Here is a 26,030-nt window from a genome sequence, read left to right as displayed (position 1 = left end):
AATATTTTCCTATATGCTGTGTAGAGAGCTTGAATTATCCGTTAAGTAAAAAGTCAAAGAAGCACATCAAGGATGAGTGCGTGCAGCATTATACAGCTGATGAATTGATTGGTTTAATCTCCTGAGCATATTCAGCACACAGCCACACAAGTGCTATTCTCTCTGATTCGTTTCTCTTCTTCATAAATGAGTAAATGACCTAAATTTTATTTCAGTAATCTAATGATTTGGATAATAGGTTTCCAAATTGTAAGAAACAATATTGAGAGTAACTTGATGAGTTTAGACACGTATCAGAAGAATGCAATGAGTTTTATTTAATCAAGTCACCAGGTTTTTTTCAAGGATTGTTGGCTGTAGGCCCAGAAGCTCATGTCTATCCAATACAATCCCCACGCAAACAACAACAACAATAAACCTGTTTAAATGCTCAACAATGCCCTCCACCTCATGTATTAGAATTTGAGTAGCTAACATTTTTTTTTGGTACACGTTCTTTGTTCTCTTGTTCATCAACATGCCACTGTGTCTCCTTTCTTCTTTTTTTTTTTGAGGGTCAAGGTTGAGTTTGAAACCGCAGCTTCAGTTTTTTTTTCAGTGAAATACAGAAAGATTATCCCTTTGAGGCACCCTGACTTTGGGTTTTATTCGCCCTTCTTCCAGCCTGAAGGCAAACTACTTTACATTTTTTTAATTTACAACTGCTCAGAAAAGTCTAAAACACCGAGAAGCCTGGAAGTTTATATGAGACCATTAGTAACGGGGGGGGGGGGCCTGAAAACATCAGACCGTCCAGCTGCACCACTGAAATAAACAGAATGTTGTTCCCTCGCTGTGAGGTATCATGGAGAGGAATTAGCAGTGATAGACCCTTTGAGTTTATATCATCCAGACAGCAGGTCACATGAACATCAGATAAAACCTTATCAAGAAAAAAGATTAGCTCCCCTCTGCCAGGTGATTCCTGCCTGTTTTAAGACAAAGAAAGAAATATGTATAAGAAGAGGATCGCTCACATGGATCCTTCCATCCAGCTGAGCAGGCCCGTCCTCCGCCAGCCTCAGGATGTACAGACCCATGTTGTACTCGGTGCCTCCTCGCAGGCTGAAGCCAAAGCCTCGGGGTCCCCTCTCTAACTCCACTGTCAGACAACCCTAAACAGCATCAGGACATTACAACACTCATGATGGCATGGGATCTGTTGAAGTGCTCTTTTTATTTTTTCCGTCCTCTTTAGTGCCTTTATTTTTTTTTTTTTTTTTAAATCATCCACAACAGTTCAGTCTGGTCTGTTCAACTCAAGATCAGGAATCACCTCTTGATTTCTCTTCTCTGGATAGCTCCTGTCGATATCCCTGTTCAGGTTTAATGAATGTATAAATTCGCTTAACTTTATGAGATGGGAACAGAGTGCTGGTTTTATTTCTTGTCATACAGTCACAAATCTCTCTATATAGCAGGAGGTGCTCCTGCCCTACAGCATCCAATCTTTAAATCATGGAGGGTATTAAAGGATGAATGTTACCTGGTTGGGTCCTGTCACACACAGCGTTCCCTGCTCCAGTGAAAGAGATTTGTGGTCAGACCAGTTGGCTCCATCTCTCTTCTCCTCCAGGTCGAGGTTATAGCTATAACAAGCAACACACACGTTGACGACAGCTTGCTGCATGCCACAAAGTGAAAAAAGCCATTATGTAATACACGCGTGTTCAATGGGAGAGGACTGCATCTGTTACATTTGCACTGTGTGTAAAATGTAAACTTTTTAATCATATATTTATGAGTCTATGTTTGTTTACTCGTATCTTCTTTTCGAGTATGTGCTCACATTACAAATCAACCACGCAAAAACTGTTCAGAGCATTTCCATTCTCTTACCGTTCATCCTGCAGCGCTGACCTTTGACCCATAGCTCTGTGTTGAAGAGCTGGACTCTGTTTAGCTGAACTGGCTCCAGATGGAGGGCCCTTGTATTCTAAAATGTATTTTTTTGAGATTAAAGCGATGAGTGTTACAAGCCCACATACTGTATAAGATCCTTCTACAACAGGCTTCACATCCGTTTGATGCTTAAAAAGTCATTTAATCTTCGAGAACGTGAAGAAAATTCAGCATGAAAAATTACAAGTGTTATAAAACAAAGCGATTGCTGCAACACGATTTGCTTTGCTCGGATTCTTTCAACCCTTTCAAGGAAAAAGATGGCCACTTTCTTCACATTTTTAATACTGTTATTCAGATATTCACATCCTCTTCACATGTGTTGATTTAGAAGTGGGTATAAGTGGAGCTCTCACTATCAAAGCGACAAAGATGCTAATTTCACCGGTCTGAGGTAACAATTATCACATCGAGATGTGTTTACATTTCTTTTTTATTTCTTAAAGCAGTTTTTCACAATAACTGTTAACATGTATGGGTACTACATGAAATATCAATAAAAATACATTTGACCTGCAAGTGACTGAACTGCTCAGAAGCATTTATCTTAAAGTTTGTGAAGTGTTGAAATTTCAAGCTCTACCTGACAGCCCTTGATTAATTACCGGCGGTACCCGCGCAACTGATTCCCTTACAGACAGTTTAGTATCAAGCTAAATTAAACTTCACGCTTTAATAAAAAAATCAAGAGTTTTCACAGAGACACTCACCATCCTCGGGAACCACGGTGAGAGTCACAACATTTCCGGCGTCCTTGATGAGCTGAACAATGTCGTTGTGAGAGAGCTCGATGATGGAGCGTCCGTTCACCGCCGAGATACGATCGCCAACGTGCAGCAGGCCGCAGCGGTCGGTAGGGCTGCCCTCGATGATACGGCCAATTTTGTGAGGAATAACTGAAAAGGAGGATATGACGAGGAATTACCTCGATTATATTAATGAAAATGAAATGTTTAAAATAGAAAGCTGACACAAAAGGAATGACTCCAAAATAGCTGGTTAAAACGTCCATGTGTGTTGCAAAAATGTTAATGAAGAAAAAAGTAAAATTAAAAGTAGATTTGAAAAGGGAGGAACTGCAATGTAAAGCTTTTATTTTGATAGTGCAGTTCGCAGTGTTTCAAAGCTAAAGTTCTTTTTCTTTTTAAATAAACAATTTGGTCTTTTTGTCATTAGAATGTCAACTAAGTTTCATTCCTAAACAGAGTTTACAGAAAATAATCAGTCTGCAGGCACTCTTTTTTTTGGGGGGGGGGGTCATTTTATATTTTTCTAAACGTATTCATATGCAGAGATGTTCCATGGAATAGTCAAGTCACACAACATACATGTTGATATCGCGTTTTGAACTCGATGTTTTTAAATTAGATGCATATAGTAAACTTACATTTTAGTTTATTACATTGTCTTGTGGGTCTAAAGCAGGGGTGGGGAACCATGTGCCAAGGAGAGCCGTGTGTATGCAGGTTTTCCTTCCAACCCAACACTTTAACAGGTGATTCCACTGATTATCACACCTTCAGCCACAGAAGAGTGTTAATCAGTGGAATCACCTGTTAAAGTGTTGGGTTGGAAGGAAAACCTGCATACACACGGCTCTCCTTGGCACATGGTTGCCCACCCCTGGTCTATAGGCATCTTGAGATCTACATTCCAGTGTTGACAGACGTGACTCTCACCTCCGTGCGGGGGTTTGCTCTTGGAGGTGAGGATGACAAAGCCAAAGCCCTCTGAGTCTTTGCGGTGGAGTGTGATGTCGAAAGACTCGTGGTCCAGAGCGCTGGGCATCGGTAGGCGAGGTAGTTTGGGAGAACCGTTCACCAGCACGGGAGTCATTTCCTGAGCCTCTTCCTCTGTCGCATCTGATAGGAGAAGCCATTTGGATTAGTCGTTACAAACACGACCACATAAACAACACATAACACCACTTACACAGGCACAGTTTCTGAGTCACAAATAGGTAAAATGCTGATGTTGAGGCCAGTGTTTAAGGTTAGGCAAGTTGTGGTAAGTCTCCAGGAAATGAAACTGAATAAAGACCCAAATGAAGTCAATAACAACAAGTGTGTGTGTGTTTATCTGTGCATTCCTGAGGTTTTATTTTTTCTCCACAGAATGAGGATGACTGGAACAGTAAGCTCACGTAAAGGTAGAGTGTGGTCTTGAGCATGATCAAAATGTCAGGTTCTGGCAGCTCATGGATGTTGTAAGTGGTTACAGCTGACTAGCTGTGGTTACACTGGTGGATAAACAGTTACAGATCATTTAAAGAATTCACCAAGACAGTTCCTTTGAATTTTGCAGTGATGAGGTTATGCCATGCGGTCAGCTCTTCTGTCTGTCTGCTCGTGTGCTAAGCATCGCCTGTTACTGGTGCCTTAATTTAGTTATGATGTTGTCAAAAATCTGAGATGCACAGCCTCTCTTGATATCAAGCTGCATTTATTCGTTGCTCACCTCTGTATATGACCTTCCTGCGTACAGTCAACATGACTTGACCGTTGCGGGCTGCGTTGGTCATCAGATCCAGCACCTGCTTGTGTGAACGACCTTTCACCATGACGCCATCGATGCCGATGAGCTCATCTCCTGCTCTCAGACGACCGTCTTTTTCTGCAGCTCCGTTGGGCACAATGGCCCCGATGTACACCTGGGGAAAGACATTCTGATGGAGGGTCAGTAGAGAACTGGCCACTGAGCTTAGTTATAATTTAATCTCTTTAAGGACACTGTCAACATTGTCATCAACCCCTGGTTGATTCAAATACTAGATCTATCATAAATGTATTTTCCTTTTATCATTACATATTGAAAGCATTTGTGCACACATGTTGTTAGTTATTGACTGAAAAATATGAGTACCAAACTACAAGTGATGATGTTCTATGCACTTACTGGCTGTTGAGGACCTTCTCCTCCCAGAACACGGAAGCCAAAGCCTGTTTCAATGTCTCTCTTGAGAAAAACATCAATGTCTTTGGTGTGTGGCTCTGCAGAGGAGAGAGATATGGGTTTAAGGCTAAAAGCACCACCTGAAAACTCCCTCCTTCCACTGGTTTGCAGCACTACACTCACGTCTGCTGTCCAGCAGGGCTTTGGATTTCAGGTACATCTCTGTGGCATCTTGTTTGGGGGAGTCAGCGGAGCGCAGGGTGCTGACGTTGGAGTGATAAGGCAGGGCCTGGGGGGCTGAGTCAGTGATACCATCCAAAGTCTCTGTGCTGGCCATCATTTCCTGTCTCTGGGAAGATTCCATATGCTGAATCACCACATGGGTCAGTATTTTACAAGAAATTGAACAAGGATTCAAAATTCAAAGAGTGTTTTATTTTTATTTATCAGATCATACATATTTCGGCATTCATCTTTGAAGGATGTCACACATTTCACTGATAGCCTTTGCAGCTACTTCTCTCAGACTAATGATGATGAGACATTACCAAATGAAATAAAGGTCACTTCACAAGCTGTTTCCACTTTACATTTCTCCTTTTGTTTGAGGGTTAAACTATAGGATTTGAAAGAGCTTTAATATCCATGTGAAAAACTGAAGATTTCCCTGTGGGTGTGACAGGCCTTTTCAGCCTGAAAGGGCAACTTCTTTATCTAAAACGGTTGTATTAATAATACCACCATATCTAAAGAGGCTCATCCATGCTTCATTACCATTGCAATCCCCTGACAATGGCCCTAAGAATATGAATTCTGAAAGGAAGTAATTAAGAACGTTTTTAGAGCAAACAAAGGAGGCGCCCAGAAACATAATCAATATTCAAATTTATTTCCATCATTTAATTTGATGCAACAGAGGCTTACTGGTAAAGCTCAAGGACAAAAACGCTTTGGAATTAAACTGAGGGGTAATTCCTCAAAGGGAGACAATGGTTAGGATAAAGGTTTCTACTCACGGGCTTGAGACTCTTCACAGGGGATGTTTGACCTACGAAGAGAAACAGACAGTAATAACAACCAAAATATGGGGAGAAATGCTGATATGATGTGGAGCGATGACAACATTTAAACTAGCATCCACCAGATGGCACTGTCTCTCTGGTGTAGAATCAGCTGCTGTGAGCAATAAAAATAAACCAGTGAGCTGCTTTAAACTTGAGAGGTGTGCTCACTAAAGAATGCTCCGTTTGGGAACATACATCCATGTGCGATTAAACATACATAGGGAACACACAGTTAGTACATGTGCTGCAGTACATACTTCAAGGAAATGGGTGAGAACATTACAAGAGCATTATATGCATCATGCATAAAATTCAATGACTGATAATTCTTTTCCCTCTCTCTGCTTGCTGTACAGTACACCCACACATTGCATCTCAAGCGCTCAGATTGTTCCCTAAAGACCATCTCATGCGTCCCCCTCCTCCCCTACCCTCGGTTCCCCGCATTAACTGGATTAACAGGCAGTCCTTTGGAGCCTATGGCCCTGTGGGGCTGGACAAACACTTGGCCTGATGAGGGGTTAATGGTGCCTGATGTAAAAGGGTGTGTGGGGGTGCAGCGGCATTATTTTCACTTCAACGCGAAATTCTCAGTGTGGAGACGACAAAGGCCGGAAATGTGACAAGAACACACACCTGAAACACACCTACACACTCTTGTCCTGCCATTCTCTCATTCCTCTTCTTCTGTTCAGTGATGCCCACCCCTCCAAATGCACGTGCACGCGCGTACCCACACACACGCACGCACATACACACACACCCTTTCCTCCAAGCTAAGGGCCATTATGAGGGTTAAAGCTGGCATTAGCTCTTCCTCTGGGGAAACTGAGTGAGACTGAGCCCAGCTATGTGCGTCAGAGAGTTTAGTGATGGTGGTGGCACAAGTGGAGTGAGTGGTGTGGGTGTTTGGGAAAGGAGGGCTGGGCAGAGGCAGTGAGGAGGAGGCCCTCGGGGACCTTCCCTCTATAGCCATTTAGCTACGGCTCTTTAAGGGTGCATGGATACAGAGGCATGCACAAATCCACCGCACTCTGCTGATGATCAAAGCCCATCCAAGGTTCATCGACATGTGCAGTGAATCACTGTGGCTGTTGGAGATGGATGTAGCAGACATTTGAAGGATGCCTTTGCTCCCTCCCTCCCTCTTGGAATCTAGCGCATTCCCTGTCTTATGTAATTCCTGCTCTCTGACTTGCCACATCATAACCTAATGGGGGTTGCCATCAGCAGAGTTGGGTTAAAGTGAAGCACACAGGAAGGCCGCCTGAGAAATAATCTCATATTCCTGTGGGAGCAAGAAATAGAGCTCAACAAGATCATCCTATTCAACAGCCACAAAGTCACAGGTGGAGCGACCGCAGGCAGCAGTCTGTGATGACCTAAGACAGCAGACACAGTGGCATGACCTAAACATCTACAGAACAACAGTGTGTGGTCACTCAATGCCCCCCCCCCCCCCCCCCCCCCCCAACCAGCCACAACACCACCTCACCTCCTGTCAGTATCAGCACGCTCACCTCACCTCCCATGGGCACTGTTGAATTGGTATTGATAGTAATTATGGCACAGAGGAGGCATTAAAGCATGGCAATGATGAGCTATGAATACATGAATATGGACACGATGACAAGAGGAGGACACACAGAGAGAGAATGACACAGCGCATGCACAAACAACAACCTATACAGATGGTTGTATATGGGTGTATAAGGATTTGTTACCTCCACGCAGCACCAGCACATTGACCTCGCTGCCCACTGGTAGGTCTTTGAGAATGTCCACCACCTGAGCATGGCTCAGCGTCTGGACATTTTGCCTGTTGATCTCTTTAATGACGTCTCCTTTCATTAGGCCACTGCACCACTGAGCATCCAGGATCATCTTCACCTTCTGGCCGAGCGGGCAGTCAGCAATGGCAAACCCAAATCCTCCAGGCCCCTTGACTAGCGGCACACTCACCAGCTCGGGCTGCAGCATCCCCGTGGCTGCCTCTACCCGCTCCCCCTGCCTCCCATTGGGCATGGCTGCAACGACTGGCCGGCCACTGGAGTCTGTAGTGACATAGTGGAGCTCCTGGGAAGAACCATGGAGGACGTCACCTTTCACAAGCAGCGGCTGTCCATTAATGAGGGGCACAGCAGTCACCACCTCTCCGCCGTGCAAAGCCTGCTGCGGCGGGTTGGCCGGTGGAGGAGGCGGCGGCGGGAGGGGGTCATCACTGTCTAGATCTACGTCCGGGGGCAGCGGGTAGCCACGGCAAAGAACCATGTCCACATACTGGTTGATGGGGATGGACTGGAACATTTGCACCACCTCTGGATGGGTCTTTCCCAGCACACACATCCCATTAATCTCAACGATCACATCGCCTAGAACAGAAGAAAAGCAAGGGACAGCAGGGGTTTATCCTCCTGTGCTCAATCTACATATAAATTCTCTGCATTTCATTGGAAGGCACTTTCTCCTCCTTTTTTCAGATATATCTTTCCTCTAAAATTGCCCTTTCCTCATCACTGCACTCTCACATATTTTGTGGCAGTTCCTCGTACCTCCTCCTTGTAGATTTCTGTCACTAGTGTAACTATCACACTCACACACCCTCAACTGACTATCTAAGTTGACAGCCATCAGCAAAGTGTTTCATACCCACCATAATCAGACTGTCTACTAAAATTTACACTCTTGACAGTATTATTGTCGTTTTTGCCTTACTCACACAGTCTGTCAGAGGTCACATCCGGGGACGCACCGTTACTATCGGTACCGACTGGAAATGGTTGACTGGCCTCAACCTTTGAGTGTTGATCTCAGTAATCCTGCACTGCCACATGCACCCCGGACCCTGTGGCTGCAGATTTCTCCGCGACTTTTTCAATGTGCCCTGTGAGTTTTCAACACAGGTGCCGTCCGTACGTGTGGTTTGTTTTAAAAATAAATTGAAAAAAAAATGTGGGCAGTGTGGGGATATTAAGTTGTCTTGAAGAATGATCAGCACCTTGGTGTTTGAAAGACACGGTTGAGTGACATTTCAGTTCAAAAGTACTGAATATCGGTACCAATTATCAGCCAAATTATCATCTTAAATAATTGTGTCTGCCTACAATTTTCATATTGGTGCATCCCTGGGACAAGCATTTCTTCCAAATACATCATGGTAGCACAGCTGGTATAAGCTGACAGCAAAAGCTAGTTAGGAGTAATCAAAGATAAATGAGATTTATATTAGACCAAGAACGTCTTTCAAATTTTGTATTCACTCTTGCAGCAGAGGAATTCTGCTTACCAGATGCCATCTTGTTATCGTGGGCAGCGGGACCATCGCTGAACACATTTTTCACTTGCAGGAACTCATCTGTGCGGTCGCCTCCGATGATGGTGAAACCAAAACCCTGGGAGCTCTTCTTCAGCGCTGTGCGGTACATCTCACCCTTCAGCTGGCTGGGGTCTGCGGTGAAGCCGGACACGCCACTCTTACCTGTGACCACATGAGAACAGATGTGGCTATAAAATAGATCTGTGCCTGTGCTGAGTGAATGACAGGCATTTATATCCCTCTTGAAAGACAGCAAAATCCATGCATCTGTGCATTGACGATCAATTATATGCATAACGCGCCAAGGATCAACGCAGCAGTTAGTCATTTCTAATTAATAGGTGTGCTTTACGTGCCTAAACTAGATAAACCTGCTGAGACAGGAGCACAAACAGACAGTTGAAATGATTTTTTTAGCTTTGATTCACTTTTAACAGTTCTTCCTCCAATTACGAAACTAGAGCAGAACAGTGACGTAACACCTCAGACAGTGTCCAATTTAGCATGATGTTCTCTGACACACACACACACACACACAAACACACACACACACACACACACACACACACACACACACACACACACACACACACACACACACACACACTAGCCAAAAACCTAACTCTGTCACTGGAGCAATTTAAGGTCAGAGGCAACATCAATAAGGAGCGGCATTCGCAATAGAGTAGATAACCACCTATCAGGGTTACAGTGAATTAAACGGAGCAGATTCTCTCTCTGGCATTACTCTGGTATCAGCACTTTAGATCACACCATTTCCCCCCTTGCAGCCTGGACTGCATTACGGCTTTGACTCAAAAACAGTAAAACTGAGGCCAGCTGGTTACAAATTATACAAGTTCTCGTGACTGAGCTCTGCATCAAGAGGATGTGATGTGGTTGTCTCTTGGGGGGGGGGGGGGGGGGGGGGGAAATCATCATACTTTGTAAAATGAGCTGTTTTTCAAAAAAGCTTCCAGCTCTACTTTTTATGCTGACATGAAACTTCATTGAACAGAGATCATAATAAAACATGCACTGTTTCCAGTCCGTCACACAGATATTATAAGTGCCCAATTATGAGTTGACAACATTGCAATTAAACATAACAATACATTGATCCCTCTGGCAGAATGAAATATGTTGTATGATAAAGTTCTCATTACAGATTGGTACAGGAATCAGTCGGTTAATCAGAAGCAAGTAGAACATCTGGCTCCTTGTCTCAAAATAAACAAGTATTTAATGGGTTTGCAGCTAAATACCCGAAATAAGGTAACTGGTTCACGCAAGCTCCATGTATTTATTTTAAGGTTTCATCTCAAGTCTTGAATCATTTTATACGTCTTAAAAACGGGTAAGAAGTGGCTACACAAAACGTTGAAACGTTATTGCGTTGTGTGTGCTATGCACAGCATTTGCATTTATGCTTCTAAAACCAGAGAAGCGGCGTTCATTCATGAGCAAATGCTTGTTGAACAAAACTTTGAAGTCCCACTCACAAAGATTTGTTTACCAAAGAGCATTTTGTGTTCGTAATATAGAAAACCCAGAGCAAAAACACCATTGGCTCAAAGTCAAGGGAACCTGTCGCGGCGCTAATTTCCTGGTTATCCTACAAAAATGTGTCATCCCTACCGCTCTCCGTAAAGCCCGGGTCTTGTTGTAGACTGGATCCTGAAGACCGTCTGTGGTGTTGGGCAGAATTTTGCTGTTAGCAGTCCTTTTGAGGACATCTCACGTACGAATTTAGACCAAATTCCTCGAGCGCATGTGAAATGACTGAAAAGTTTCAGCTTCTGGAAATCATCCGGATTGTATTCTGGATGTGTGACCTACTCCCAGTAAGCGGTTGATATCTCGGAAATGTGTGTATATCTTTATGGAATTCACTGAGGCCACGTATTTTAATTAGAGGTAAGTATGGCGCTGCTGGTACATGGCACATGGGTCGTGTTCTGGATCGGGGATATGGAAGACGTTTTTGGCGCATGGCGATGGGCGAGATCTCACAATCTTTGTCCCTGTAGCCTCCTTGGTGGAGGTGAGAATCCTTTCTAGAACCCACAATGGTTTAGTCTGTCCTCTCGGACTGTAGATGAAGGTCATGGTTTAGTTTCCTAAAATAACTGTAATAACAGATACTGTTGCAAAGTTTACTCAAGCAGGGCTCTAATTTCATTCAAATTCAAGTCAGTCGTTTCATCAGCATGCAGCACAACACTGTAATAGACTCAAAGTATCAGTTATGGAGATTGATGATAGAGATGATGTAACCTAGTGCAAGGGTTTCAGACTCCTTTATAGTTTTGGACAGTAACAATGAAGAATAAGTCAAACAGGGGTTTTGGCTGCACAGACAATATATCTTATGTTGGGAGTTTTTGTCAGCATGAAAAACATATACATCACCAGCCTTGTTCATCCCTATTCTTAAACCTGGATCGCTGGTGTAAAACTCTGAGCCTGAATTCCCACTCGCCACATCAAAGTGACTTTCTAAATCTGCTGCTTAAATGGGATTTTAGAAGGTGACATCAATGTGTGTCCACACCTCGCCCAAAAGAGGCTGCTCTGTGTATTTTAATCTAGCGCTGCCTATCTTCTTGCCTGCGTGAACATCGAGCTCGGCCCATTTCCAGAGTTTTCAAGATCACAAAAAAAACAAACCAACCCAAAAACATCACATACAAATTTCCCCGTTTACTTCCTTCAGTTGTCCAAACACTTTGTAACCGTCTCCGGCGTGTGCGAGGAATTTAAATGAAGCCTCTCTCATACTATCAAATGGTTCAGCAATTATAAACATCCATTGCGGACCTGAACAGCTGTGAGTGAGTGTAACTTATTACAGTCAGTGTGGACTCCAGATGTCCACACTGTTGCACGGATCAAGCAAAGCTGATTTACATAATCACATTCAAATTGCTCGATAAACTCATCATGGAATTTTTTTTGTGGGCTTCCTCGGAGTGAGTGCGGAAATAACAATTTGACCTTGTGTGCACGTGTAAAGTAAAAGACAGAGGTAATAGAAACAGAGCGAGTGAGAGAGAGAGAGAGAGAGAGAGAGAGAGAGAGAGGACGTGAGTGTGCAAGCCTGTACTTGTGTGGGGAAGACAAAGCGAGGTCTCCATGCCAATGTTTGTGGGCAGACTTTAAAAGCCAAAGGCAGACAAACCATCAGATCCACCACATCAAACAAACCATGGTGTTTGATTTCCTATGTGTGACTCAGTTTTGTTGTAAATCCCCAGAGGCATTATTCAGCATAATTCTTTCTAAATCAATGGAGGAGCAGCAGCTTCCAAGAATGTAACTACAGGAGCACAATTTATGGCTACTGTTGCAACACCAAGAGATGACGAATGTCCAGGGTGGCCCGTTTCAAGGGCTAATAAGGAGTCATACCCCCGCCCCCCCAATGAATAAATAAATTAAAAAAACAGAGAAAAAAAAAGGTGTGTATTTTCAGCATATTGAACAGCTCAACAGTGATAATCCAAACGACTGCGTTGGGCTGATGAGCAGCATCGCCCCTCCTCACTACTGCTGATCTGCCTTGAACTGGTGTCAGCTGTTGTACAAACACTTGAAACACTTCTCTTGAAATAATCGCCATCCACAGAGCAAAGCAAATAAAAATGTACACTTGATTTGCCAGGTGAACCTTCTGAAACGACAGAATATATCCGTGTAATTAAAGAAGTGGGGGAATTAGTCAATTCCTGCAGTTCAGTCCGGGTCCTTTGGGAGTGGTGGGGCCTGATTCAGAGCAGCTAGAGAGAAAAAAAAGGGTGTGTAATGACAACAGCCAATCAGAAGAAAGGAAACTGAGTCCATAGACTGGTCCGGAATGTTGGCTCACTGACCAATAATACAATCAACTTTTCCTCGGTAGGTTGAACTGTAGCAAATATCTCCCATATCATGGAACTCCAACATAATACCCAGATCTACTACACAGATAATATGAGCTGTTTACTAACATCCTTGAAATCTTCTGAACAGGGAATTTTGAAACGGATATTTTTGTATTGAGTAAAAAAAAAAAAAAAAAAAAAAAAAAATACATTAAATCAAATAACCAGACAACAAGAATAAGGAAATAATATTTCCAAAAGATAGATTTAAATACTTCATCAAATAATTGGTTCATTTACAGAGGTTCCTCTAAATAATGTGTTTAATTTCTTCCATTTAGAAAAATCTTTTCCATAAAACGTCCCTGGAAATCTTGTACCTTGCAACAGTGTAAATGTTGGATATGTAGCCTGAGGTGTAACTGCTGAATAATTGCGCTTTGGTTTTATCATAGCAACCGAGCTCAAAAGGTTGTGGGATCTGTAATGATGGTCGTGATGGCGGTTCCTCAGTCCCCGTGCGCCAGTGCAGAGGGATGTCTGATAATGCTTGGCCACTCACACGCGCTGTTCCACCAGCTGTTGCCACTACGCCACTAAAAGCCGACCCCCTCCCCAGCTTTCCCCTCACTCGCTCCCTGAAACCTGCGGGTGCTGTGAACCTGCCCATCTCCACCTCGCCTGAGCGCCAATCTATTATATATCCATTGTAATCCAAAAACAGGGCTGTTTTTGGTACATATTGCAGGAGAAAAATGACTTTCCAACCTCAAGAACAAAATGGAGCTCTGACAAAAACAAATTGCATTATGTGAACAACCCACGGAAGGAAAAAGGCTCATTTTTACAATCCATTAATTTTTGGAGAGCTTCTTGAGGTCGACACATTCTGCCGACCTTTGATAAAACAATGACACACCTATTGCTCTCTATTCCCAGAAAACACATTTATCACAGCACACTGACTGAAAAGGTCACCCTGCACACAGTCCATAAGCCAAAGTAATTAAACTACAATTAAATTTCAGACAATTAAATGATGCTAATGTGGCACAGAGAGACTGTAGAAATAGAAAAAGCCCAGGAAAAACTTCTCCAACAAAGGCAAAAGTACTCACTTGTGAAGTATTACATATAATACCCAAACAGTCAAAGACCAGCATCTAATTCTGTGTTCCTTATGTGAATCCTCTATTTAACGCAGGATGTTTTGTTCTCTACTCATCAATCTCAGTAACGATGAAGACTGGTTTGTGTTCTGCCGAGCTGGTTTTATTACCTTGAGAAGGAGCTGCTGCAGCTTGTTGGATCACGGCCGTCTCCTGGCTCAGCTTCTTCTTCGCTTCCAGAACCGGGTTCTCAAACTGGGTCTTCTGGTTGATATGACTGCAACATAAACGAGATGACACGAAGGAGAGGAGACTTAGGGTGCGTTCACACCTGTGTGCACTGGTCCGAATCAGTTGAGGAGTGTTTCTTGCTGATAGGGTTTATTTTCACCATGAGAAAGCAAACCCAACAAACCAAATCTGAGCCTACACGCCATGTTTGATGTTTATGCGAGTACAAGCTAGTTTGCTAACAGTTAATAAACATGGATTGAGAAGGTAAATACAGGAAGGTAGTCATGTGTTTGGATTTACTGCCTACTAGGTTTTTTTTTCTCGTATGTACATATATTCTACTTGTTATACTGACCACACAGATAAAACGGAAATCTATTTCTTCAATGAGGTCTCAGTGTGGTTGCTGGATCTGCTTTTGGTGTGAACTCAGAAACGATTGCCGAGACAGAATAAGGCCTCGCTGCAAACTAAACAGGTTAGGTGTGAAAGCGCCCTTATACATACCAACTTACTCTGCGTACTGCACCATTTTTCTGCAATTAATTATGCATGCACACTACCTATAAATGAACCATGATTTTCTAATAGATGGATGCTAGAGTGGCACCATTATTATTCATAAACACAGCACACATCACAGTAAAAGCTGCCTTCTTTATGTGGGGAAGCTCCTCTATTACATTCAGCCATTTAATATTGTAGGAAATGCAGCCCCCCACCCCCCCCCCCCCTCACGACTGCCAGCAACATCCTGTTCCTCTAAAACAAGGTAAACCGCCTGTTGTCCCCCTGGCATACAAACCCAAGCCAGGGTTTCATGGTGAGCTCATTTCAAGATAAAACACTGGCAGCTACAATCTCCATCTATCTGCCATTGACTCTCCTTGTCCAAACAGTGTGAGTTTCTCTCTCATGTCACTTCTACCTGGGAGGGATCCTTCTGCAGTCTGACCAATAAAACAATGTGAGTGTTTCTATTTTCTTTGCAGCAAAACAGATTGCTACTTCTCCCCCAAGCCCCTACTCTTCACCCTCAATGCATCCTTCTAGAAAATCTCCCCACTTCTCCCTACTGCTGCCGTAATGGCCGTGGTTGAGTCGCTTCCTGCTGGACAGAAAAAAAACACACGCATTTTGCACACAGACACTATGCAGAGACATATACTTTCATACAAAACCCTGACACTCACACTGTCAAACCCTGCCAAACTACAACGAGCGCACAATCAGTTTTGTGTTCACAAACAGGTCACAGCAATGTTACCCACAGTGTTTCATTATGCCACCCACTGATAAACAAAGGGAAATTCCTGATCAGAATCTTCAACGGCTCTTCAGGTAAATGCTTCCCCTCCGCATGTCACATTAGTCAGAGCATCTTAGTCCTGAGATAAACAAAATGAGCCATGTGCCAGATTCATTTGTTTATTTTTAGACAATGCTGATTTATGCCGGCCCATTGCTAATGCACTCTAAGCAGAGTGATATGCACTTGCGCTCTGATCTCTCTGGTGATATACGCTTGTGTGCATCTGCGAGGAATGAGTGTGATCAAACCATTTGTGCTGTTTGTGAGGATGGCTGCTTGTAAATTGCATAAATCAACAAAACTTACTCAACATAGTATGTGCCGTACTGTGGGTCGTCAATTTCCTCCCAACCGTAAGGTAATTCTGCAAGAAGAAGAAATATGTGCCACAGTGTTTGGAAGCAGATGCAAATAGGAAACACGGATCATAAAATGGAAGAAAGGAAAGAAGCGCAGAAGGCAGTTGTTGGTGGTGAAGTACCAGTGTATTTCCCCTGCTGCCTGGGACATTTAGCATAAGAAAGTAACCGTGAAAAATAAACTACAATAATTTAGTGAACATTTCTGTGTCAACAAGCAGGCTGGCTAGAATGGCTGATGTATGTAATGCCCTGCTGAACATATCAGGCAGAAGGAGAGAACAAAAGGGAGAGAGAAAAGAGCTCTTCACGCAAGAGAGAGCTTTGGAGCTGCTTTTCAGAAGCAACACACCAACTAACTTTCCCTCTGCCTGTAAAAATCCATTAAAACCAGGCTGGAAGGGTCCCACTCTTTTAGCTGCGGCCACTCTCCGTGCATGCACTTAAGCCCACATTAGCATCCTGGGGATACAAAAGCATGTTTGAAATTCATTAAACTAGATCCCTGGTCTAGATTGCCCATGTTAGGCCATGTGCTCTTAGGTGACGTGTAATTTCAAAAGGACTGTTACATTTGACCCTGCTCGCTGATTTCATTAACTGTGCGAAAATATGTGAAGTGATAAATCTTGTAACAGCGGGCCTCTACACAGCAGAGGTATGTCTTTGCTGAATGCACGTCCAGGACTTAATGGAATATGCTTGAGTAGACCAGCTGTGCAGTAGAGTCGACATACCTCCATCCTCACACTTCTCAGGGGGCTTTGCCTTCTTCGCCAAGCGAGGATCCAACCATGTGGTCGTCTTAGTGTTGTGACTGCGGAGCACAAAGAGCAGCTAGTAAATATCAACAATGCCAGCAGAGAAGACGCCACTGAGGCTCTCCTAGTACTTTCCTGTGTGATATGCACTCTTGCACAAGGTTTAGCGGCTTCACTGACCAACAACGGGTTTACGTTCAGCTGTAACACATGACCTTATTTATGGTTAGGTAGCCTTTTCAGATGAGGTGGGGTGGGGACATGACAAACTCTTTCATCCTCAAATGTGTTATACAACTGGGGTGTGTAATCAGGAGGAAAATCACAATAGTGTTCAGATACCTTTAGAGACAAGTGGCCTAGAGCCAAGCATGAACAAAACACACCGCCTTCTTATGCAGGCGTACATTGGTATACATCCACACACACATATAGGCCTGCGAGAGCTGTTTGTTTACTCGATTGTTCTAAATTGAAAGTATTGATTGGCTTAGGGAAAGAGCTTAACGTGGCTTTACGAGAACCTGAGATTTAAAAGCCATGATGGCTGGTAGTCAAAACCTCTTGAAACAAATGCAGCATTAACTGGGTAATTTACAGTGCACCTTCGCAAAGCCCTTGTTTTGAATCGTTTTGAAGTTTTTCTGATATGTGAGGATGGTAAATATATATCTATATATTTCTATATCAATCTATCTATTTATACAGTATCCTATTATTTTATTCTAACATGACTTCTACATCAGAAGCCCCATCATCACCCACCAAATATCTTCATCAATCTCCCATTTAGCTGATGCTGATTTTACTGGTGAAATCATTTATCAGTGTTTCATTATGAATAAGGAAGGAACTGTTAAATTCTATGCTGTTTGACACCAGATACACAAACAACATTTTAATTTTTAACATAACATCTTACAGGATACTCCAGCGCAGTGGTAAGATGACATAATTAACAGTACATCAGAAACAGCACTAGGTGCCCTAAAATGCATCATCCAGAATAGAGGCTACATTTTAACCAGTCAATATTTGTTGTCCAAAAACAATGCTAGATTTTAGTTCTGAAAGACCAAACACAGAAACAAGGGATGGTCATCAAAACATTCCACGTAAACCTGGGAGATCGTGTCTCAGCGCTTGCATATTTCTCCTGCGGCCCTCTGCTTTAAGCCCATTTTTACTCCTCGGGATATAAAACACTAATTTCAGTTTCACAAATCTCCAAAAACAGGTGGTGACATTACTCAAACAGGATTAAATAGTGTGCTTGTTGGGCACTATTTTCAGCCGTGGATTAATACACATTTGATGCTCTAATGAGTATTTATGGCCTTGTGTTCATCATAATGAAAGGAGCATCAGTGGAACAGCAGTCAATGACACAGAGAAAATATGTTTATGCTTCTGTCTGCAGAGCACACCACCTGTTTCATTTAGTGTGAGCTAATCAAAAATGCGCTGCATGCTTATTTTTACTGCCAATATTTTTTTGGATTAATCATTTAATTGTTTAGTCTAATAAATGTCAGACAATAAGAACAATTATCCCAGAGATCAAAATGTCTTATGGTTGCCCCCCCCCCCCCCTCCACACCGCGCAAATCAGTATTTTAAACCACAAATGATTATGTAACATAAAGAAAGCTTAAGAGATTCATGTTGGGAAATGATGGAACATACACGTTAAAGTACTCCACCCACTGAATCTGGGGATTTCTGAGCACCAGGAGGCGAGAACAGCTGCTACACAAAGCCACACCCCTTTAATTTAGGCAAGGAGACACCTTACCAGAAGTGTAAGAAAGAGAAAGAAGTAGAAGTAGAAGTCCAGCTGTATGGATGAATCGTGTCCAAATAAAATGTTGTGCTTGTTCTTATCCAACTTTTACCTGAACACAACAGACATCAATAAACTTCAGTATTTTCTTCTGTGACTGTGGCTGGGACGTCCAACAACACACAAGTTGTGGGCGGGACAGCGTTTACAGGTATATGACTTCTGCGCGTCTCAGCCTCATCTTGAAACTGGGAAATTGTTTGAAGGTTCATTGAGTGAAGCTTTTAGAGGCTGACCTCTGAGTCTATGGTCAATTAATGGCTTGATCCATGGGTTGTAAATTTAACTCACTCTATGAAGTAGACCATGCCGGTCTCAGTGTAAGCCATTTCCCAGTTAAGCGGCAGAGGCTCCAGGCTGTCGTCACGGGGCAGTGAGCTCCATGTGCGGAAGTCCATGGTGCTGCTGGACTGAGTGTAGCTGGGCACCGATTTCCTCCAGTCTGCCCCCTCTTTGTGCTCTGGAGATTAAAACGTGGAAGAACCAGGGGGGGGAAAAAAAGGGGAAAGGGAGAGAAAAGAGAGCGACGGTTAGCAGTGGTTATACTTCTGGCTTCTTGTGTTCCTCTCCAATGTAGGAGAGAGGAGGAAGGTCGCTGTCAGTCTTAGGATTTGCATGTGAAAAAAAAAAACCTGTAGTCAATGAAAATCCTCCTTGAAACAGCCTTTGATCAGATGGATTCATGTGCATAGTCAAGCACCAAGTCTTAGCCAATCAGCGGCAGAGTAGGTCTGCAGATGGGTCTTCTGGGGATTCACACTGAAAATGTCCAGCTCCTCCTGGTTAAGAGTTCAGTCCCTTTAGCACCCAATATGTTGAAACCCCCCCCCAGGAGCAGCAGAACCTGTCACTGGCCATAGCGCTACAGCTAAGGACAAAGTCCCGCCAACTGGGGGTTAATGTAACGTTAATGTTAGCGGTGCTAGCCTAGCTACTGCTGTCGCTATTGCAGTGTAAATACCAAGACTGCAGAAGAATCCACATCAGTGAGATTTACTCATATTGTGGCCGAACTGACGAATCTGCTGTTTTGCGATGAGATGTGAGATGACGCTGAGTAAAGAGCAAAAAATTGTTTATAACATCGTCACATCTGCATACAAAACTTTCACTGCGTCAAAGTTCCTTTTTTGTCGCAGGCTTACCAACAAAATAGGATACGATAAAAGAGTTGGTTGGTGTGGAGGTGGAGGGGCTGCACAGCAGGAAGCTGAATGTTTCAAGGGGGCACAGGACATTAAAAAGTTTGGGAGCCACTGCTGTGAAATAAATATGACGCATAAAATAAAGGCAGTTCAGATTCACATAGCACACCATTCCTTCCCTTAGAGGATGGTTTTAAATGCAAGAAATGCAATTGCTTTTCATCCTTTTCTTTTTATGTTGAGCTAACCTCACAACTGAGGAACGAGAAAAAAAATCTGTGGGCTGTAAATTTCCTAAATTTCATTTCAAGTGTATTTTAGACTTAAAATCACACACGCGCACACACACACACACACACACACACACACACACACACACACACACACAAACCAAACCACTTTCAGATGCATCAGCATCTTGGTTACTTGCAGGATGTGAAATGTTTTCATCTTGACCCGGTCTGATCAAAAGAACACACACTTGTGCTTCACATTTAAAGACACAAACATGAAAGAAAAGGCACATCATTGGTTTGAAGGTGCAGCGCTCATCCAGCGTAAACACTTGGAGAAGCAGCCAGAGGGCACGACCTGGAGGAGAACTGAGGTCACCGGTAAAGTTCATGGGGAGGTGAGGATCCTCTTGATGATGCAAGCCAGATGGGTTGCAGAAGGACTGTCAGGGTAGAGGCAGAGGAGGGATAATGAGGCCAGACTGAGGAAGGTTAGGGACGCTACGGTCAAGAGTTTAGAGACTTACAGCTCACATTTTCCATTAACCTCTTTCTCATTCGACCGTAACTCTGCCCATCTATAGCTGGTCCACAACGCCACAGACGTGGACTGTAGCAGATCAGTGATTCTGAACTGGTTCCTGTCCATAAAAAGAACTCCTGGATGTCTGGGCACTGTTTTGTGTTTGATTTCAATATGACAGGGTGGTTGGATAAACAGATATTGGATTTCAGCGAATCCTTTGTACAGCTGAGCAAGCGGCGTTTGAACTGTGACTGTTAAAACAATGTTTTATTTTGTGTGTGTGTGTGTGTGTGCCGGTGGGGTGGTACTTGCCTCGGTGTTAAACTGGATTCTCCTACTATGACAGCCCAGGTATAATGCATAATATGCAACCTATTTACCCAGTTCTGTAGCAGGGCTGTTCTCCTTGCGTGTATTAAGGGCAGACTTGCTCCTTGGAGAGCTCCGGAGTTGCTGATTGATCACATACACACTGTCCTGGACTCTGGATGAGACTTTCTCAAGGTGATCTGGGCTTAAAGCAGCAGGATACAGTTCTACTGAGCAGCAGTGACCTCTGCTGGTACCCAGTGTTAAAAAAAAAACAAAACAGGATTGGTTTTTGAGAGGATTTTGGTGTGTAATTTAAAGCAGCAGCACAGGCTACATGTAGCAGAAGTTCTGTGTCCAATCAGCATCAAGGACAGAGCTCAGGGGAGGAATGAAAGAGGCACCATTCTATTTATTACAAATCAGAATATTATCAACATACTATGACTTAAGCTAAACATGCTGCATGATGTTGCTTTAAACAGAAACAGGGCAGAACGAGTGAGTGGTTTGGCCAAGTGTGTTAATCCAGATACTGCAATTTCTAAGACAGTATGATATGATACGTTTGCATTATCTTTAGCTCGGTTACATGTGTTTTAAAAGTCAGATTGCCTCATTCCTACTGTATGTCATCGTATAAAGCAATGACAAATATTTGAGATTTACAGTGAGGTAAGAGGTGTTACGTGATGTTACGTTTCAGTGCTGTGAACCAAAGATCTTCATGGGTAGCGACGTCGAAGACCCAATTCTCAAGGCCCAAGATTTAAATTATCCATCAGTGTCATCAAATAGGGTCTCGTACACTCCTGGTGTCACAATCCAGGGGACCAAAGAACCAACTGTAAATTTAGGCAGTTTTTCTGCAAAATAGTACAGTTTTGTCAAGGGACCCAGTGACTAGCAAGTCAACTCCTCTTTTTCATACAATTTTACTGATACATCTATTATTTTTCATAAATATTTTGACAAAAAAACGTATCTGTATTGTCAGTAACTCAGTAACTTGACTGACATTTAAATGAGAAGTGGATGGGACACAAGTATAAAAAAATACCATCAGTCTGCTCAGGCAGACGCAGTCAAACAGTCTCGTAATAGTGTGACGGCTTGAGAAGTGTACTGTAATGTTCTCAAGCGCCGACTGTGTCGCTCAGACTGTATATGATCTGCAAACAGCCTTTAAGGTCTTTAAGTCTTATGCCAGAAACAGACAGCGATATTGACTCAATGTGGCTCTTCCCCAAACAGAGGAAATCCTCTCTGCTTCAATGGGACATTTTGTGCTTTGACATTTGCTCACCAGGTAATCCATTGACCAGCGGTGGCCTCTCGTCATCATCCTCCTCATCGGGGACCGCGCTGTCCTTCCTGTCCATCTTGCTGACAGAAGTGGTGCGTTTCCTGGGGACCTCACCTCCGTAGTCCTCATCAAACAGCACCTGATCCACCAAGTCAGGCTGCACCAGGTTTGGCTCCGCTGGAGGTTTGGGGGTCCCATAGTAGTTTCCTGACAAAGGATGAGAGGACTTTTCAGTCAAAGGGCTGAACATTGGCGAGGACATCACGATACCATACACATCACCATCCATGGGTCACCTTATGATTTTACAATGATATATCAATATTAAATGCAACTTGTGTCTAATAATACATGCAGTAGGAATCAGACTTTTTTCATGGCTAATACAGATCAATCGATTTAATTGATCCCTTGCAGCAAATGTGAAAACTTCAGTCCCAAACTACAAGAGAGCCTTTAAATGAGCATGTTTGTAAAGGAGAGATTCTTATTACTGTGTTTTCACACCAAACCCAAATGCGAATGTCGCGTCGCGTTATTCGCGCCAATTTGACGCCGCATCACTTTAGCGTCCATTCGTGTCATTGGCGCGAATACGCGAATTCGTTCACCTGGCCGAGTAGCGAGTATTTCCGGAAACGTTTCTTTCCGCCATTTCACCATGAACATTCACAGAACTGTTGCGTTGTACCTGCCGTGGAAGGCCGAAGTTCGTCAGAAAACTAAACGCCGTCGTATGTGGGTTAACAACACCATCTTGACGCGAGCACCGCTCGGTGAATCAAACTCCTCCAGGGGATAACTGCCGCTTCCAGCGGTATTTTCGGATGACGACTGGCCAGTTCAACGACCTGCTAGCAAGGATCGGTGACAGGATTTCACGAATGGACACCAACTTATTCAACCGGTTCTTGTAATTTTGACACGTAGTGTCATATCGCACCGGGTTCCCACACAGAAGCCACAATCAACTTGTCCTCCATCTTGCGACAGCGTCAGCCGTGACGTCGGGACATCCTCAACGCTGATTGGCTTCCTTCTTCAAAGTTGAATATTTTCAACTTGCGCGAATTCGCCTCGCTCGCGCCGCCCGACTGAAAATTCGCGTCATTCGCGCGTTTGCATAGACTTTAATGGAAACTGTTCACGCAAATTCGCGTTTGGTGTGAACTCACGGTGATATGAACAATATATGATCACTAAATCAGAAAAAAGTGCACAAAGTTGAAACTTTGAACATGCCAAAAATATTCTTTAAAAAAAAGGTTATAAAGTAAGGATTGTCTTTGAGCGTATTACCGTATTAAAAGTCATCTGGCCAGTAACAGTAACGAAACGTGATGGATATCTAAGGTGATAATCGTCCAAAAAGTGCATGAGAAATTTCAGTTTAGATTTATTAGAAAAATATTTGCAAACTTGCACAGTTGCAGACAGTTACTGAGCACACTGAAATACAGCTGTCACAGGAGATACAATATGAAACCAATAGTGGAGGTTGGAATATCATTTCAGTATCGGTGTGACAAAGAATATTGATTTTAATCCATCCATCTTCTACCACTTATCCTGTTAAGGGTGGGGGGGGGGGGGGGTGGAGCCTATCCCAGCAGCCTTCAGGTGAGAGGCGGGGTTCACCCTGGACAGGTCACCAGTCCATCTGAGGGCCAACACATAGAGACAGACAACCATTGGCTCTCACAGCCACACCTACGGTCAATTTAGAGTCTGGATTAACCTGGTCCCCTCTTGATGTCTTTGGACTGTGGGAGGAAGCTGGAGTACCAGAGAGAACCCACGCAGGAACAGGGAGAACATGGAGACTCACACAGGAAGATCCTGTGATGGAGCCACGGCTCGAACCCCATAACTTCTTGCTGTGAGGCAACAGTGCTGACCACTACACCACCGCGCCGCCTATTGCACACCCTTTTTAATCCGGCTGTGCCACAGAGGGGACGACCATCTACTATTTCTGTCTCAGCTCACGTAAAACAAATATATAAATGAACTGATTCACACCACCAGCTACTAAGATGAACTATTTCACAGGTTCCCTCAAGATTCCCCTGTGTGATTTTCGCACCTCAACCTTCTACTTTGTTTTCCCTCCATAACTGCACCACAGGGTTGTCATGACTCATGTAACATTAAAATCACTTCACTTGGAATTTGCCAGCAACTAATTACACTGTTCATTGAATACAGCAATTATCTATCTCTCAGCTTGCCTTTTTTTCTTACTGGGAAAAAAACAAAAACAAACTTGTGTTATGGAATATAAATATTCAGAGGGATAACAGCGCTCTGTTAAGAGATGGAGGAAGAGTGCAAAACTTAGTTTGATTGTTTTTTCATTTAAGTCGCAGGGTGATCCATCTATGTGAGGCTGGTGAGCAGTATGTGAAACTCAATTTAAGTGTAGGATAAGAAATAATTCAAACGGCATTAGTATTATAAATAATGTGCATACCAATTCACACCCTTACCATTTATAATGATTGTTTGTTTGCTGCAAGCTGCTCTGTCAGATGTGTTTATATAATCACATCAAATCCTTTTTTTTTAGCAGTCCATTTGTAAGGTCAAATATGTCCTCGGTTGTTACAAAGAGCGATCATCAGATCCCACTCTGAGACATCATGATTTATAATTAGATTAATTAAAGAACAGAGAGAGATACCACTGGGAAATGAGGATTTTCAGCAATTCAATTAGCTTCCATAAACCTGATCTTATTTTCATTTGGACCCAGCTGTGTATGGGGCCGTGGTATTATAAACCTTTGATGTACTTAACTATGAACATGCACACATCACAAATGTTGTACTGTAAGTGCAGCGCTTATCAAACCCCGTATCTTTTTATAGCTCGGCACAAAGCTGACAACTGCACGCATGCCAGGAAGAACAGAGGAACACATCACAGTCATTTACAGCACAATACAGTAGCACGGCAACAGCGCCTTCTTGATAAGTGAGACCATCTTAAGCTGGGCCTCATCACCTCATGTGCCAAACAGAATATACAGCAAAGTGGGTTAATGCAGCTATGCTCATCTTCCTCAAAGCAGAAGGAAGGCTGAGGAGGAGGCTGGATGGAAAGCCCGCCCCTCCCCCTGAATCGCCCGGCTCGGTGTTTACTAGGCGGCACTCATCTGCATTTGTCAAAGATGGCTTCATTAACAGGGGTGGTGCAACGATAGCAAGGAGAGATTGGGTCTGCGGGCTAATCCCCGCCTGTCTCCAACCACACGCTGACATTCATCAGCTATGCTTCCTCTGTGATTAATTACTTACAAACATGTCTCTTGGCCCCTGATAAATGTGTGTCGCAGAATTAGAGGTGTGTGAAAGCACCACTTCAGAGAAGATTTGTGGCACCATTTGCCATAATAAATGGAGGGAAGCCTCATAAGCTGAGGAGCATCCGAGCTTGTCCGATGTTACTTGTGATCCTCATGTCACAGGGTTGATGAGCCAGGAAGAGTGAGCCTCTCCTCTCAACCTGCACGCATTTTACCCAACAACTGGTAATGAAAAAGCTCCTGTTGTCAAGGGCGGTGTGAATGAGCTATGCAAGGTCATGAGCAGACTCACTGCGCCAAGATCAGTTGCACGGCCACAAAACCATCCACTCGAGATAACATACGGCTACCACTGCAGGAATTCAGCACGACGCAATATAAATACTTCAAGTCTGTTTGCTTTCAAACAACAGATCTGAATTGGATCTTGATTGGGCAAAATTTTGACTTCTTTGAAATGGATTAGAAATGTCATTTTAAAGATAAGAGAGGGAAAGAAAAAGGAAAGAA

The 26,030-nt window shown here is 43.3% G+C and overlaps 1 protein-coding gene across 7 annotated transcripts in view; it reads right to left on the bottom strand.

The window, feature by feature from the left end:
• magi3b (membrane associated guanylate kinase, WW and PDZ domain containing 3b) overlaps positions 1-26,030 on the bottom strand; it is a 138,445-nt gene that overhangs the window by 5,677 nt on the left and 106,738 nt on the right. For 3 of the 7 annotated variants that reach the window (XM_086200029.1, XM_086200024.1, XM_086200025.1), the window contains 17 exons: positions 22,214-22,420; positions 18,986-19,154; positions 16,828-16,907; positions 16,038-16,095; positions 14,356-14,462; positions 9,184-9,375; positions 7,622-8,269; positions 7,393-7,434; positions 5,850-5,881; positions 5,017-5,182; positions 4,837-4,931; positions 4,399-4,606; positions 3,621-3,803; positions 2,652-2,837; positions 1,879-1,975; positions 1,526-1,628; positions 1,017-1,154 (listed from right to left, as the gene is read on the bottom strand). In XM_086200029.1, the coding sequence (XP_086056155.1) occupies positions 1,017-1,154; positions 1,526-1,628; positions 1,879-1,975; positions 2,652-2,837; positions 3,621-3,803; positions 4,399-4,606; positions 4,837-4,931; positions 5,017-5,182; positions 5,850-5,881; positions 7,393-7,434; positions 7,622-8,269; positions 9,184-9,375; positions 14,356-14,462; positions 16,038-16,095; positions 16,828-16,907; positions 18,986-19,154; positions 22,214-22,420 (2,711 nt within the window). Of the gene's footprint in view, positions 1-1,016; positions 1,155-1,525; positions 1,629-1,878; positions 1,976-2,651; positions 2,838-3,620; positions 3,804-4,398; positions 4,607-4,836; positions 4,932-5,016; positions 5,183-5,849; positions 5,882-7,392; positions 7,435-7,621; positions 8,270-9,183; positions 9,376-14,355; positions 14,463-16,037; positions 16,096-16,827; positions 16,908-18,985; positions 19,155-22,213; positions 22,421-22,904; positions 23,203-26,030 lie in introns of those variants that run through there. The other 4 variants (XM_086200030.1, XM_086200026.1, XM_086200028.1 and 1 more) reach the window with 3 other exon arrangements.

Source organism: Aulostomus chinensis, chromosome 3, assembly GCF_037954235.1.
Source record: "Aulostomus chinensis isolate RoL2024-O1b breed Wild chromosome 3, RoL_Achi_v1.0, whole genome shotgun sequence".
Taxonomy (NCBI): Eukaryota; Metazoa; Chordata; class Actinopteri; order Syngnathiformes; family Aulostomidae; genus Aulostomus; species Aulostomus chinensis.
Note: the sequence above shows the minus strand (reverse complement) of the source record. Positions and strands in the feature narration are given on the sequence as shown.